This window comes from Tachysurus fulvidraco, chromosome 8 (assembly GCF_022655615.1).
Source record: "Tachysurus fulvidraco isolate hzauxx_2018 chromosome 8, HZAU_PFXX_2.0, whole genome shotgun sequence".
NCBI lineage: Eukaryota > Metazoa > Chordata > Actinopteri > Siluriformes > Bagridae > Tachysurus > Tachysurus fulvidraco.
In genome coordinates this window covers 16,485,598-16,502,673 of record NC_062525.1, presented here as the reverse complement: position 1 = coordinate 16,502,673, position 17,076 = coordinate 16,485,598, and the positions used below count along the sequence as shown (strand labels likewise).

General features: G+C 38.8%; 1 protein-coding gene across 11 annotated transcripts in view; it reads right to left on the bottom strand.

The window, feature by feature from the left end:
- The window catches only part of cacna1g (calcium channel, voltage-dependent, T type, alpha 1G subunit), a 105,330-nt gene that overhangs the window by 49,470 nt on the left and 38,784 nt on the right, over positions 1-17,076 (bottom strand). For 8 of the 11 annotated variants that reach the window (XM_047817661.1, XM_047817659.1, XM_047817665.1 and 5 more), the window contains exons 9-16: positions 9,462-9,613; positions 8,909-9,094; positions 8,509-8,623; positions 8,235-8,390; positions 6,216-6,281; positions 2,081-2,174; positions 1,562-1,743; positions 133-612 (exon numbers count right to left, since the gene is read on the bottom strand). In XM_047817661.1, the coding sequence (XP_047673617.1) occupies positions 133-612; positions 1,562-1,743; positions 2,081-2,174; positions 6,216-6,281; positions 8,235-8,390; positions 8,509-8,623; positions 8,909-9,094; positions 9,462-9,613 (1,431 nt within the window). The remainder of the gene's footprint in view (positions 1-132; positions 613-1,561; positions 1,744-2,080; positions 2,175-6,215; positions 6,282-8,234; positions 8,391-8,508; positions 8,624-8,908; positions 9,095-9,461; positions 9,614-17,076) is intronic. The other 3 variants (XM_047817660.1, XM_047817664.1, XM_047817663.1) reach the window with 3 other exon arrangements.

Here is a 17,076-nt window from a genome sequence, read left to right as displayed (position 1 = left end):
AGAAAAAAAAAAGAAAAGATAATGATGTAAGTTCATTGTGAGATTTCTTTTTCTTATATATAGAGTCAGCAATTTCTCTATATCTAATTTTTTTCTAATTTGCAACAAATAATTAGATGCAGCTGTTCTTACCAGGTTTCCCTCCTCATCAGCATTGTCATCCTCACTGTGATGATCATCTAATGAGAGCTGTGTGGTGGCCCCTGTGGGCGAGCTCTTGCCATTGCTGATCAGATTTGGTGGTCGTGTGCTGTGTATGCTAGCGGATCTGTGCAGGTATGGCACCTGCAGTGTGTCTGGAGGCAGGTCAAAGGAGCTACGTGTCTCCAGAGATTCCATGCGCCTGTGCCGTGGCCTTTGGCCAAAAGAATCTGTCCTGCTGAGGGAAACATTATCACCTTCCAACATCCGTCCTCCACCACTGCCTACACCAGCACCATCGTCATCAGAGCTGGAGTGGCCTTCACCGGAGAGCAAGGAGCGTCGCTCGCCCGACTGCCGCTTCTGCCTCTTCAAGCTTGGGGCTCGGCCCAGACTGTTCCAGCTGGACCGTCGACTGTTCCAGCTTCCGCTGGAACTCCAAGGAGCATGAGGGGAACTTCGCACGCTCGACTGCAAGAGGAACAGCAGGAGCATGTACAATGTTGTCAGATCAGATCGTTTAAGGTCATATTTTTACACAAAACCTTGTTGAACAAATTCTGCAATCAGAGACATTTGCATGTTTGCTTTCACAGCGCATATTGCTGTTGAGTCATCAAATCATATTCAAATCGGCTGAGGGCTGGTTTGTTCTTCCTTTTAAAAACCTTTGGAACGTAAGATAAGCAGTTTGGAGAAGGAGAGGTGAGGCAGGAAGTGGAGAAAAAGTCAATCTCTGAAATAGAAAAAGTCTCAATGTGCCACCCACCTCCACAGCAACTGGCCAACAATGACGTATAAAGGGCAGACAGGCATTTGGCAGAAACTTTGATAATTCCTCTGACAAGATGAACTAACAAAGCTATCAGTTAAACTATTTTCTGGTAGTGATATTTCTTTTCGACTGAATACTAGAATAGCACTAATAAATAATACATTATTACATGTGAATAATTGTCATTTGTATTAATAATATATACAAGTACGTCTATATATGTTTATACGTCTACATAGAGCTGCTTAGGGACAACCGTCTTCATTTTCTTTAAATGTGTGTTTAGTATTACCAATAATAATCTACAATAAAAATCTACAATAATATTTGTCAGTTTTTCTTAGTCAGTATCTTATAACTATCTTTATTCTAAGTAAGGAATGTTTTTTACGTTTAGGAACCCTTATGCAATCACTGCCTCTAAATTTTGTATCCTCACATCCTAAACTTCAGACTCAGCAATAGCTTTAATATAGTTTGGATAGTTTTGTCATGTAGCTTGTAGTATAGCAACAGTTCCCCAAAGAACAGCAAGCACTGCAAGTATTTTGCCCTGGACATTCAACATCTGTAATATCTACTGAGTTTAGCCTGTCCTCATAAGCACTACTGCACTGAGCATAAATCAGACTTGATGGCACTGACCGGAGTTTTGTCATGGCAGCCAGGCTCAACAGAAACATTGCTGCCCCTGCGTGATTCGTAGCCCAAAGTGAGGTCCTCTCCTCCTGAGATCTTGGGCACAGGCATGGGAGTAGCAGCTGTGTGAGTGATTAGAGGAGGTGTAAGGCTGGCTTTCAGATCCACATGGCCATTGATGGGCACTACTACAATCAAGAGTGACAGGAAGAGGTAGGACACACATAGTGAACATCAGCTTCCTCTAGAAGACATGACAGATAGCTGAAAAATACATGAGGTACATTTTCTAACATAAATGTTTCAGCATGCCCTTAGCCACTAGTAAAGAAAGAGTGCAAAGGACAAAAAATAACAAGAGAAGAAAAAAGTCAGACAGCTGATCTCACACAAAAATATTTTTTCAATATTAATACTAATATATAATACTAATATATATACTAATATATTAGTATCAATATTAATACTAATAGTAAAACAATGACTAAAAAGAACATGAAAGTTTGCGAAAGGGAAAGCTCTCACCAGATGAAGCGGACACATCCTTTTTGCTTCTGCAGACATCATCAATGCTTCGTGTATAGAAATCTGCTTCTGAGCCCGACTTGGAGCCATCGCCCTTAGGTGGAAAGAGAAAAGGTGTTAGTGCAGGACACGAGGGCCAGTCAGGGCAGTGTGGAAACAGGTATAATAGACAGGAAGCTGAGTGCAGGTCTGGCCTTCCAATCCCAGCAGCCCTCACACCTAAAGGTCAGAGAGCAACTGTGATCCATGAGAGTCATGCAGTGCAGCACCACTCTGAAACAACTGTCGTCACCGAATTAGCTGTTTGCTTATACAAGGTCTAAATATTTTTCAAATGTATCACTCACATGTATTTCTGAGAAGATGATCTCATGATTAGACCATCTGCTTTATTTGTGTAAATACGAATCCACATGGTGTTGAAAATGTGTGGGGGTTTTTTTCCGGCCCACTGGAAGGACAGCATTAGTAGAACAGACACATTCAATAATCGCACTGTAGAAATAAACTCTGCTATTTTTATCAGCGGCTTGTGTCTTTATTTTCGTTTGTATCTCTCTCCCTCTACAGTCTCCACAAAACCAGTGTTTCAGTGTGGTCTAGTGCAAAACTTCAGCACTGGGTGGTTTGTTAGAACAGCAGCACCAGTTAAAAGTCTCTCTCTCTCTGTCTCTCTCTCTCTCTCGCTCTCTCTCCTTCAACAACATTCCATTTCATTACTTTTGTCATTGCAGAAATACAAAGAATTTGTAACCTTATTCTATGAATGATGAAGATGAGAAAACGAGCAGAATATAAAAGCTGGAAAACTATTCAGAAAAAGAAATAAATAAAAAAATAAATAAAGCATAAATCTAGCCAAGAAAAAACTCTCAGGTAATGCTGAAATTATATTTTGAACATTAAAAGCAGGAGTAAATTGGATTGGGAAAACAGTGTCTAAACGAATGTGCAATTAACCGTGAAGATCTTGGTCATGAAACTGATGCCAAACTAATTATTTTTTGCATTCCCTTTGGTATGTGATTTTAATTCTTACATACAGCAATACGATGCTGAAACTGAGAGATGAGAAAGATTAAAAGAGAAAGAGTGAAAACTGTTCTGACAAACCGTTCTAACTAATGTCAATGCCTCCCACTGTTTTCACTCTAAAACAATCCAGCCCAAACTACAAGTTTTTGAGGAATTGTTTTTGCAACAAAAGGTGACAACTGAGTGATGGATGTGTGAAAGAGCCTGAAACCAGTGGGATTATTGAACAATAAAACAATAATTATTTCCCACCATGGCTAAAACAAAGAGTAGTGAACACTGAACAGGACTTGTCAAGATGAGAAGGCACATCAAGTACAATGCGAGCAAAAACAAAAGATTTCTGAATCAGAAAAATCAAGACTGGTAAAGCGATATTGCCTTATATGTGATGAAGAACAAAACATAATAAACACAGCTGTGATAGGTTCGTAGGTGGCAGTACAAACCATTTTCCACACTTTTTGTTTGCCTGTGTGTGCTTTTAATCTTTAGGTTAGCATCATCACCCTGTGTAGTTACAGTAGTATGCAAAAGTTTAGGAACCCCTGACAATTTCCATGATTTTCATTTATAAATATTTGTGTTTGGATCAGCAATTTCATTTTGAGCTATCAAATAACTGAAGGACACTGAAGTAATATTTCAGTAGTGAAATGAAGTTTATTGGATTAACAGAAAATGTGCAATATGCATCAAAACGAATTTAGACAGGTGCATAAATTTGGGCACCCTTGCCATTTTGTTGATTTGAATACCTGTAAATACTTAGCACTGATTAATCGGAACACACAATATGTTTTGTGAGCTCATTAAACTTCATAGACAGGTGCAGCCAATCATGAGAAAAGGTATTTAAGGTGGCCAATTGCATGTTGTTGTTCTCTTTGGCTCTCCTCTGAAGAGTGGTAACATGGAGGCCTCAAAATAACTCTGAAATGACCTGAAAACAAAGATTGTTCAACATTATGGTGTAGGGGAAGGCTACAAAAAGTTAGCGCAGAGATATAAGCTGTCAGTGTCCACTGTGAGGAACATAGTGAGGAAATGGAAGACCACAGGCACAGTTCTTGTTAAGGCCAGAAGTGGCAGGCCACGTAAAATATTGGAGAGGCAAAGGTGAAGGATGGTGAGAACGGTCAAAAACAGCCCACAGACCACCTCCAAAGACCCACAACATCAACTTGCTACAGACGGTGTCACTGTGTATCGTTCAACAATTCATCGCACTTTGTACAAGGTGAAACTGTACGGGAGAGTGATGCGAAAGAAGCCTTTTCATCACACATGCCACAAACGGAGTCTCTTGAGGTATGCAAACGCACATTTGGACAAGCCAGTTTCATTCTGGAATAAGGTGCTGTGGAGTGATGAAACAAAGATTGAGTTACTTGGTCATAACAAGGATGTCTTATGCATGGAGGCAAAAGAACACAGCATTCCAAGAAAAACACTTGCTACCCACAGTAAAAGTTGGTGGAGGTTCCATCATGCTGTGGGGCTGTGTGGCCAGTGCCGGTATTGGGAATCTGGTTAAAGTTGAGGGTCACATGGATTCCAGTTAATATCAGCAGATTCTTGAGAATAATGTTGAGGAATCAGTCACAAAGTTGAAGCTACCCCGAGGCTGGATGTTTCAACAAGACAACGACCCAAAACACTGCTCAAAATCTAGTTTTGAACAAGTACAATGTTCTGGAATGGCCGTCCCAATCCCCAGACCTAAATATCACTGAACATCTGTAGGGTGATTTGAAGCGGGCTGTCCATGCTCTGCAACCATCAAACCTAAATGGACTGGAGATGTTTTGTAAGGAGAAATGGTCCAAAATACATTCATCCAGAGGCTGTTATTTCTGCTAAAGGAGGCTCTACTAAATATTGATGTGATTTTTCTGCTGGGGTACCCAAATTTATGCACCTGTCTAATTTCGTTTTGATTTGATGAAAAATGAAATGAAATTGCTGATCCAAAATGAAATTGCTGATCCAAACACCCAAATATTTATAAACGAAAATCATGGAAATTGTCAGGGGTTCCTAAACTTTTACATACGACTGTATTCACCTGGAGGCAGCCGTGTGGAGTTAGTAGGGCAGTTCTCAGATTGACCGTGATTTGGCAATCTAAATACTTAGCCCTGTGTGGTCATTCTCAGCAGAGAGAGTCCAGACGTACTAGTGAGAGAGTTCATTAGGCTTTAACTGACCTTTTCTGTCGCCTCTATCGGCTTATGAATGCCTAAACAGCTAAACGTCTCTAATGGTGTTTAGGGTCAATGAAAGCGGTAATCATTTTAGTAGCATCGGCTTCATTCTGTGCTAGTTGTGTATGGGGTTGTTCTTTATTTTAATTTTTAGTGTATTTTCTTTATTTTGAGGAAACTAGACTTGCTCAACTGATTATAATCTGCAGTCTTCACCTGAACTGTGATACGCTGCATTTGTTGACATGGATGAAATGATGTTGAAAGACAAACATGTGAAACTCTTGTTATGACCTCTGACTGCATGCAACACCTAGCGCAGCCGCATCGATGGCAAAGGGGAAAAAAAAGATAAACAATGCCCAGAATAATGAACAGACAGTCACCTCAACAGGATCAAGAGCTTTTTTTTCTCTCTCTTTTTAAACCAAACCTCCAGTGTCAGCGTCCTATCATTCCAATAGAATTGGTAGCATTACCAATGGAAGTATGGAGTGAAAGCTATAATAACAAACAAAATGAACAATAAGAAAGAGCAAATCGCTCTTGGATGTGGAATAGTACTTTAAGCTATCTCGTGCAGAGTGATTTTCAAGTCCATTTAAAGTGAGTTCCCATTCCTTTTATTTGCTTTTGTTTGGTAGTCTGGCTGGCTTTGCTTGATTTCACTGTGGCTTTCCATAAGCCCCAAAAAACATCCTCTTCAAGCCAGATAAAATAAAGAAGCTTTGCAAGGTTTGGATTTTGCCTTCAGGGATTGAGCAAGTGAACCTGAAGAGGGACTTTAAAGACATATCGGCTTCTATGCAAACAACCACAAGCGACACCGTGCACAAAATCTGGGGACCTCCTGATTAGTCGCAATGGGTTACGTCAAGATGAGTGCTACATACCCCTGAGTCTACTGGCAGCTGAATACAGCTCAGCTGACCATGTAAGTCTTCCTTCTTGGACAGTTCCTAAAGTGGAGATGTGATTTTTCCCGACCGCAGATAGGAAAGTAGTGAAAAAGACAGAAAAGCAGCATAGTTTTGAAATAAAATATATTTCAGATAGATAAGAAACAGATACACTAGCAGTCTAGCAGAAGGTCAGAGAAGACAGACAGGATGATTGATATGTGTACACTTGTACACTGTTACCATAAATTCTCACAATGTGTGAAATTCAAAAATATATTTCTTGCTATAATCACAATATTTCCATATAGACTTGTGGTTATAGTCACTATATTTCTCACAGCAGTAATTGAAACAGCAATGGAGGGGTTCAACAAAAAGTACTGGCTTACTTAGAGCGGATAATTGAATGAGTCAGGAAATTGACATTACACGCTGGTGTAACTGAGATCACACCCATTTCCATGAACTAATTGCGTGGAGTTATTTGCTTGAAGCAGTGTCCGAGGCAGCTCGCTGCTGCCCGGGCTTCGATCCAAGGCCTGAATCTTTCTCCTTAACATATCTCATTCATCTGATGGTCTCCCTGGCAACCTTGACACACAGCAAGTTTGGCCAGCAAAAAATAATGCGATGTTTGAAAGAAAGGATGTGGGTTAAAAAGAAATTAAGTAAACCCCTTTGGGATGTGTTAGGCTAAAGGAAAATAGGGCTTCGGCAGTAGAGGAACTAAGTTGACATTGGAGGTATTTCAAAATGTACTTATTTAGCAAAGGCAAAGAAAACAACACTGGACTAATTTCCGGGAAAATAATTATCACAGAGCATTTATTTTTGAAATCTTTCAAGTGGGTAAAATAATTTCCTCTGCCATTATGCTATAAAAAGGCTACTTCAGTCTGGCAGACAAGATGACCAGGCATGTTTACCTTAATGAGCGGAGATACTTCCAGCTTCGATCACCACATTCAGGCCGTTTACCATGTTTAGTAAAGCAAACTTGATAGCACAGTTAAGGAAGTAATAATGTTCTGTCTGAAAACTAATGTTGTTATCCATTAGCCTGAATAAAACATTTCTGCATTAGTAAATGTTTTGGAATTACTAGGCCCTGATCTATTAAATATCTCTTTTATATGTGCGTAATGTTTTTTTTTTTTTTTGTAAATGGTTTACAAAACAATCTAAAAAATTCCAAAGTTTCTGATAGTAAGAAGTACAGTATATGAATCCAGACTATTAGCTTATGTCTAGAACAGTGGCTGAGAATGGTAAAAATGTCTGACAGACTGACTTTTCCACTTAGTGTTACCTTTTTCACTTTTTTGACTGTAGTGTTAAATATGAAAAATGTGCCCTTCGTCATTGCCTGTCTAAAGAGAGAAGATCAAAGCCATTGTTTTTACAGCTTGTGGCAAGAAAGATGGTGTTTAATTAAAATGGCGGAGAAGCCAGTCTGCGCCTCTTTTCAAAGAAAATCCCCTCCACCCAAAAAATGATACATGGGTATAGCCTTCATGTCTGATTTATCCAGGGGTTATCCTTTTCTTCCTTTTGTTTTCTTTCTGTCTGTATACCTTCTGCCGAGAAATAGCTGCTATGTGTTGGGTGATAAGTGCTTGCATAAGACCAGAGGAAAAAACCAAAGGAGAAGACGAAGGGAGGAATGCGAGACAAAGTGCTCTGAGGTGAGCAAGAGCACGGAGCTGGCATGAGATTGATGCACCCACAGTGAAAACGCAACGAGGAACTCATCAATGCCTGCTGAAAAAAATGAAAACCATTAGAGAAAAAGGAGAGCGAAGAGAGAAAGAAGAGGAGGAGAGAAGAGAATAGCTGAGGGGGAAAAAAGACAGACTTGGAATATGATCAGCAGGAGAGGAATGGAAAGAATGAGAAAGACAGGCAGGGGTATTGAAGGAGGACAGCAGAAAAGGAAGACAGAGAGTCAACAAAAAGTAAAAATGATCGAGGGAGAGAAAGAGTGATGATTTTAGGATTGCCCTACAGTACCTCAGTCTGGAAGCCCTCCACTAGGATAGCCACCAGCAAGTTGAACAGCACGTAATTCCCAAAGGTCATCAAAGCAATGAAGTAGAGAGCCGCCACAGGTGAGGTGGAGGCCATGCCATTATAGAGAACCTTATTCCAGTCCTCCTGGGTGAGGATCTAATGATTGAAGTCAAAGACTCAACACTCAGCGCTCTTCTATTTGTACAAATACACTGAAATCAAAGCTGAGTTGACAAATAGAATAAGGCTTTCGCTTTATATTGGGCACAATTACCTGAAACACTGTGACAATGGCCCAGAGCAAAGAGTCGAAATTCTTGCGGTCAGGCATCGTGTCACCGTCTCTCTCTGAGCCAAACTTACACCCGAACAGGTGCATTCCCAAAATACTATTTCAAGCAGAGCAGAAGATACAATTTAATATTATGGAATCTTTAAGAATATATATGAGACCAAATCGTAACAAACAAATAAATAATTAAAACAGATAAGCACAAAATATATGAGAAATGTTCACAATTTTATAGCTCAATATTATTTTAAAACAGAATTGTCAGCTTCTTATATGTAGTTTCAATGTAGAATAGATAATGCAGCAGACTGGTGTTTCTGCTGGTCTACTGGTAAACCAGTGGATTTCATTTAGAATTGTTCTCCTTCTCACTCATTCAGACCTGAATATGAAGATAAAGAGCATCAGCAGCATGCAGAAAGTTGCCACGTTGTCCATAGTCTTCATCAGAACCACAAGCTGTCTCTGTAGCGCTGGCATGAAGCGCACCAGCTTCAGCACCCGCATCAACCTGAAGGTCCGCAGCACTGACAAGCCCCCTCCCTGCTGGCCCACGATCTCCCACACACTGCACCACACACAAACACACACACACACACACACACACACACACACACAAACACACAAATGTTGTAACTTACAACATATATTCAATAATCTTAGCTCATCTGAGACTTCAAGGATCATCAAATAAAAGAGGCAAATTTAACAGTGTTATAAATACGAGCAGCATCAAAATCATCGTCCTGACAGCTGCCAGAACAGAAAGACCAGCTAGCAGCTGTCACAGGCTCAGTAATGGCTGCAATTTGTCAAGGTGTCACTATTTTGAAGTAAGTGCCAGAAAGAATTCAAATAATAATGATGAACATGACAAAATATTACAGCCGCAGTGATGCTGTTTGAATTCCTGCGCTGCTGACATGTGCGTGTACCTTATTACGACAATAATGCCATCAAAGATGTTGTAAGGGTTCTTGATGTAGCCGAAAGGGCCATACACCAGCAGCTTCAAGAGCATCTCCAGCGAAAACAGACTGGTAAACACAATATTACTGATCTCCAGCGCGTTGGTTAACTCATCAGGCTGAGGTACATAGAAAACAAGAAAGACAGGAAGTCAGAAATACAGCAGTTTTAAAATGAACAAACAAAATGCTCTAACAGCCTCAGAGAGAGAATAACATTTAGAAGTGGGAATGTTTTATTACACATGATTAATTACAGACTGCACACTGAAAACACCATACTAGCAAAACAGATTAAGAGATCAATCTTTTCTCCACTGGGTTGCTTAAAAAGCAATTATTTTATCATTTTAACCCATGGCAGTGGTTTCTGGGGTTTTTAGTCTATACAAGAGTATATAAACAACAAAATATATAAATAAATAAAACCACAAAATGTGACCTGTGGGGTCCAAACAACCTTTTACAAATATCACCCCAATGCCCAGTTCTTGTCAATTATCAGGCCAATATAAAGCAATAAATATACCTTAGAAGAACATATTTACCAATTTCAAATTTCGGGTGAGTAAATCCTACTAGTCTTGACTTCCAGTTGTTTGAGTCACCTACGCTTGGTGTAGTACAAATGACTGATAGGTGGTGGCCATATTGTTTGCAAAATTTTCAAAATTTTGGTGAGTAAAATGACTGAATGACTAAAAAGTGTTTAGCACATTATGCAAAGCATCAGCATTATGACGGGATGAGGTGAAATGGTTCAAAAGGCAACTTTTGATGTTTTCAGCAAAAGAATCACGAGACAAAATACATTCCACCTATTTCACAAAAGATATATATGTTTACAAGTTATATTGTTTATTGCATGCAAGCGGGACCTACTACTCAAAATTTAATACCATAGCTCATCATTAACTCTGTAAAGTTCCTGCTAGATCTTGATCTCCATGGCGGCCATGTTTTTGAACAAGCCATCATCAAAAATCTAGCTACAGACTAGCATCCACATATGCAGCAAAGCCCTGTAGTTTGAAAACGATCTCAAATTTGTTTGCAAAACTATGCAACCAATCAAGAGTTATTGAAAATAGTCCAAATAGTTAGTTCAATAAGTTAGTCAGATTAGGCTCCGCCTCCCTAGAAGTGACAAGTGGAAACCATATAGTCCACAGATATCGATTTGTTTTTTAATAATTATTGAGAATCACACTCTGCTAAGTTGCTTGAAATATTTTGTAAAAAGTAGGCCAAAATTCCTGAGACTAGCTCACAAAAATAAGTACTGTACATTAGGCAAATTAATGCTTAGAATCTACAAAACATTAGGGTTACAACACTGTTGGTGTTTGGACCCCTAATAACAAAATTCACCATCTTGCTCCTGACAGCAGCAGGACTTACATTATGTATGTAATACGTTATCTAAACACACACACAAACACACACACACACACACACACACACACACACACACACACACACACACACAATAATCATGCCTTGTAACCAGGCCCACGAATGTTTTTTTTTTCAATGTAGGAGTTTTTAATGAATATCTAATACTCTAATGCAAGGAGGAGGAGGACAACAATATGATAGTGAGGATGATATTGCAATGCATTACATCATGAAAAGCTTTTCTGAGAATGTAGCAGGTTTCAGTGTATGTCAGCGGTATAAGGACACTGACCTACTCACAAGAACTTTGTTCCGGCTCTAACCTGAATTGTTAGACATCAATAAATAAGAAATAATATTCAACAGTAGATATACGGTACTCTAGGATTACTAAATATAATGATTATGAATTCTACCAATTAAATCCATAATAATATTATAACAGCATTTGATATACATAAATTAGAAGCCTCCTGTTGGTTAAAAATCTGCATACATTAGATGGCAGGGCAGGTATGATGAATAAATGTTGTATTTGGTGACAAATTGAACAGAATTATCACTGCAGGATTAATAACATCAGTGTAAACACATTCCCTCACTGTTTAGCACAGTTGTTTAACACAGTTTAGCCTCAGTTTAGAAGCAGGCTGCGTTGAGCAATCAGCATCACGCTAATCAAATCTCTCCAAAACAAGTCAACAAGAATTACCGAAGATATAATAGTTTTAACGATGCTAGTCTTGAGGGGCCAGACATAATTCCTAACAAGAGTACATGTTTGGAAATAGTTTCAGAAAATAAGTGCAAACATTTCTATGCCCCCAGAAATTTCCCTTAAAACCCAGTCTGCACTTTTAACATCTGGAGGAGTAACACCATTTTAAGTTCATTAAATAACTATTTTTGCCCATAAATAAAAAATAAATAAATAAATAAATAAATAAATAAATAAATAAATAAATAAAGTTTACAAAGCTGAGAATAGTTAAAGATTGTGTCCTGAGGCAGGTTTGTGCTAAATCTCCCACTAAAGCAGCTCAGCCACTGCAGCTCATTGGATACTAGAGGTCTTCTCGGGTCTAGAGAAATGTACCCAACCCAAGGTGACCCGAATCACTTTTTACCCAAACCCGACAAGCATTTATTTTTTCTTTCAAAAAGACCCGACCCGAGTCTGACCATTTATTAAAGTTTTATTTTACAGAATTGATTAATTTCTTATACTCATTGATATAAAACTAAATGTTCCACTAAATGTAGTGTAATTGAATGGGGACTCCACTACTACATGTAATGTAATTGAATATGACTCATCGCGCAGCACACTCAATCACACTACAGGTCATTTAGAGATGACAATCAGCATATAACTGGTTAGGACTGGTTAGGAAGCTGGTGTTCTCGCAAGAATCCCCAGAAGCACTGGGAGAAAATGAAAACTCAACACACACAGGGTGAAGTCGAACCCTCAGCCATGAAGCTGCTGACACTAAATTTCCTGACAGTTTCTTTTTATTTGTTATTTCAGAAGACTAAACTGGAAATAAAATGTGTGCTACTGTAAGTTACAGTACACAGTGTTAAACTACTTACGCTGCTAGCTCATTTCTTATCCAGCTGTGTATCTTCACACCCTTAATTGTTTCACCAGATTGATTTAAAACAAACATCTTATATTGATTCTAGATGATTCAATTTTATTGATTCTGATTCAAATGCTGTCTTTCAATATAAGGACAAAATAAAGTTATACACTTTATGCAGGTTAAACATCAGTCACAACCATGAGCTAAATGCTAGTGTCCATTGTTAATGCTGAACATTTTTATTTGCGATTTTCATCTTTTCACCACCACACAACTGCTTTAACAGACAGAACCTACATCACAAATCTAGTGATCTTAGCTTGTAGCTCTTAGCTTCCTTGGTAGATATATGTCCCTTTTAAGTGGAGTACCAAAACAAAAGAAAGAAAAATTGAACACCAAATATGTATTGGCTGATCAACTGCATTCGGGTTAAGAAAAAAATTCTTTTGGGCTTAAAATTATTCGTTTAAATAAATCAAAAACCCAAGCCAGGCTGTAATCATAGCTGTGTCACCATAAAACCAAGAAGACATCAGCATGATCTCAGAGGGTTTACCACAAAAAGCAAACCACCGAGGAGCCTGTAGAAGAGAAGAGCACAGCCAGGTCACACAAAAGACTGCATGATGAAAGAACATTTAAAATCTGGCTATTATGTTGAGTTCACAGAGATGATACAGTGTGTATAAAAATGGCTGTGACTCACCCAACATTCATCCAGTAAACACTGAATTCAAACAGTTCTGCACTTTAACCTCATATTAGATATTATCATTTCATTTCATATCCAGAGCCAAAACAGCAACAATTGCGTCAAGGTCCAATAACTCAGAAACCGCTGTGTTTGTAGGTCCTGCAGTGTTTGACATGTTGGGCACACAGTCCACTCAGTAGGAAGCTGTTCACTTCAAATCAAGACCCCTTACGGGAAGAAATCAGCATAGAAACCCCTCATGCGTCTTCCAGGAAGAATAAAAGCATGAAAGAACTTCATACTGTATATTTCTGTTGTACGGATTTGTTTAACATTTGTTTACAGTTTTGTGACTCCTGTGTCACACTTTGGAGAATACTGTATTTAGAAATACAAAGACTTCTTTACAATTAAGAACCACATCTTCAGTAACTGCTTACTGAAGCTCCCTTAGAAGGGAGGAGGGGAATAAAGACGCCTGACCATTGCAGGGCATGACACGTTCACAGACAAATTCACAACTACAGGCAATTATTTAAGCCACGACACGGTTTGGGTTGTGTAGGAGAACACTGGAGAACTGAGAAAAAAACGCTTATTGAAAAAAGGAGAACATGTGAAACTATACACAGACAGTAACCCGAGCTCAGGATCTCAGCTGCCTGGAGCTTTAAACATCTAACTGAGCCACAAACAGGACCATGGTGGTTGTTACGGTGAAGATTTGCTGTATTTTCAGTTTTCCTCTGAATTTATGAAGGTAACACACACAGCACTGGGTTGTATAAATGACTGTGGGAAACACAGCATTCTCCAGCAGTGGGTAAGTTGGGATTTACAAGGGTTTAGTACACTTCACAAACTCCAATGTTCATAGAGCGGAGAACATTTTCACAGAGTGAGTACTGTAATACAGAAACAAAGGATGAACAGACCGCCATTATTTTATCATTTTAGCCCTTGGCACAGGTTTCTATTGTTTTTAGTCTATACAAGAGTATATAAACAAGCAATATAAAAAAAATAAAACCACAAACTGTGACCTGTGGGGTCCAAGCAACCTTTTACAAATATCACCCCAATGCAGTTCTTGTCAATTCAAGCCAATATAAAGAAATAAATATACCTTAGATGAACATATTCACCACTAATCATGTGAAATGTGTGCTAGAATCTGATCGGCTGACATTGTACATGCTTTTGAAGTAAAATAGACATCATTAAGAATTCACAGATTTCAGCTCAATCAAACTTACTGCTTCTGACAAACACTGATTTGAACTTAACTCCCTGTTGATGGCCATTCCGCAGAACTCGCAGCCCTGCTCACAACCTCAGCTGCATCGTGCTTTTCAAAATTTCAGATGAGTAAATCCTACTAGTCTTTACTTCCAGTTGTTTGAGTCACCTACACTTGGTCTAGTACAAATGACTGATACAATAGGTGGTGGCCATATTGCTTGCAAAATGTTCAACATTTTGGTGAGTAAAATGACTGAAATTTTTAAATAGGGCAAAAATCCTAGTACTAGTGGGTAACTGTGTTTAGCATATTATGCAAAGCATCAGCATTATGAGGGGATGAGGTGAAATGGTTCAAAAGGCAACTTTTAATGTTTTCAGCAAAAGAATCACGAGACAAAATACATTCCACCTATTTCACAAGTTATATTGTTTATTGTATGCAAGTGGGATCTACTACTCAAAATTGAATACCGTAGCTCATCGTTAACCCTGTAAAGTTCCTACTAGATCTAGATCTCTATGACGGCCATGTTTTTGAAGTAATCAAGCCATCATCAAAAATCTAGTTACAGACTAGCATCCCGATATACAGCTAAGCCCTGTAGATTGAAAATGATCTCTTTTTATTTTTTGCAAATCTATGTAACCAATTGAGAGTTATTGAAAATAGTCCAATTAGTTAGTTCAATAAGTTAGTCAGATTAGGCTCCGCCTCCCTAGAAGTGATTGGCAAGTGGAAACCATATTGTCCACAGATATAAAACTTTTTTTTTAAATAATCACACTCTGCTAAGTTGCTTGAAACATATTTTGTAAAAAGTAGGCCAAAAATCCTGAGACTAGCTCACAAAAATAGATGCTTAGAATCTACAAAACATTAGGGTTACAACACTGTTGGTGAACTTTAACCTCATATTAGATATTATCATTTCATTTCATAACCATAGCCAAAACAGCAACAATTGCGTCAAGGTCCAATAACTCAGAAACCGCTGTTTGCCGGCAGTGTTTGACATGTTGGGCACACAGTCCACTCAGCAGGAAGCTGTTCACTTCAAATCAAGACCCCTTACGGGAAGAAATCAGCATAGAAACCCCTCATGCATGCAGAGAGCTGAAGACAACTTCCAGGAAGAATAAAAGCATGAAAGAACTTCCTATATTTCTGTTGTATGGATTTGTTTAACAATAAATGAAGAGAAAATTTTGTGACTCCTGTGTCACACTTTGAAGAATATTTAGAAATACAAAGACTTCTTTACAATTAAGAACCACATCTTCAGTAACTGCTTTAGGAAGAAAGAAGGGAGGCAGGATTAAAGACGTTCTTGCAGGGAATGACACATTCACAGACAAATTCAAAACTACAGGCAATTATTTAAGCCACGATACATTTTGGATTGTGTAGGAGAACACTGGAGAACTAGAGAAAACCTTTATTTATGAAGGTAACACACACACAGCACTGGGATGCATAAATGACTGTGGGAAACACAGCATTCTCCAGCAGTGGGTAAGTTGGGATTTACAAGGGTTTACTCCACTGTTCATAGAGAGGAGAACATTTTCACAGAGTGAGTAATACAGAAATAAAGGATGAACAGACAAGCCTTAGACCGCTGATGGGCTGTTACTTTTCTGCTGCCAAACACACAGAGACAATACGGAGACTTTGTAGTTATAGTACTTATTTTTTGGAAGGGGAAACGTCTAGATTATCCTGCTGTAAAGGCAATAGGCAACGAACACAACCATGGCCTTGAGGTTTGAGATGTAAATAAATAACAGTGGATTCTGATAACAAATGAGCTCATATGATTACACTGAATAAAGGCATGAGGGTCCAGTTCTAAAAACAGTGAGCAAAAGTCAGCACGCCCAAGATATAAACCTCTTGAAAAACACTAGCCATCTTTATCACAGTCAAAGCGGCTGATCTAATGATTAGAGGCCGATAAAGTATTGGATACAGTATTAATCATCCTCAATGTGTTCCAGCGTGAGCACCGTCAGCTTCTCCCCTGCCAGCACGCCAGCACTTGATGCAAACCAGATGCCACCATAAGCCGGCTCAGCCAGAACAGCAATAACACAATGACAGCCCCATCCTGAAGAGCAGTAAGCGGGAAATGGAGAGAAGGAGTAAAGCGGTTATTGAAGACAAACCCTCTAATGACAATGTTAAACTGAACTTTCAAGCATTTACAAGTACCGTGGAGCCAAAAGTCATGTGCCACATTTTTGGCACAAAGACAGGCATTTCATCAAGAGACCGTAAAAGGAAAAGCTGTTAACAGGAAGGAGAACATAGACGACCAGAATTAGATCTTACACAATAACCACACCCTGCCTACTAACAGGCTTACATCCAGGACTGTCAGTAGCTTATGTTAGAAAGCTGATGTACATTCTAGTCAGAAATATTTGAAATTATATCGATACGATATACATGTTTTTTATTTGAATGTTGATGCTAATCAAATTAAATATCCAATTATCTGAAATTGCTCAGAATTGCAGAGACTCTTGAAAAACCTGAGTGGGGAAAAACACTCCTGTAATTAGAAATGATGTGCCAGTGAAGGCTGATGGGCTAAATACATTACTGATACTGAATACTTACATATCCGTTAACGCTGTTACTTGCATTGTA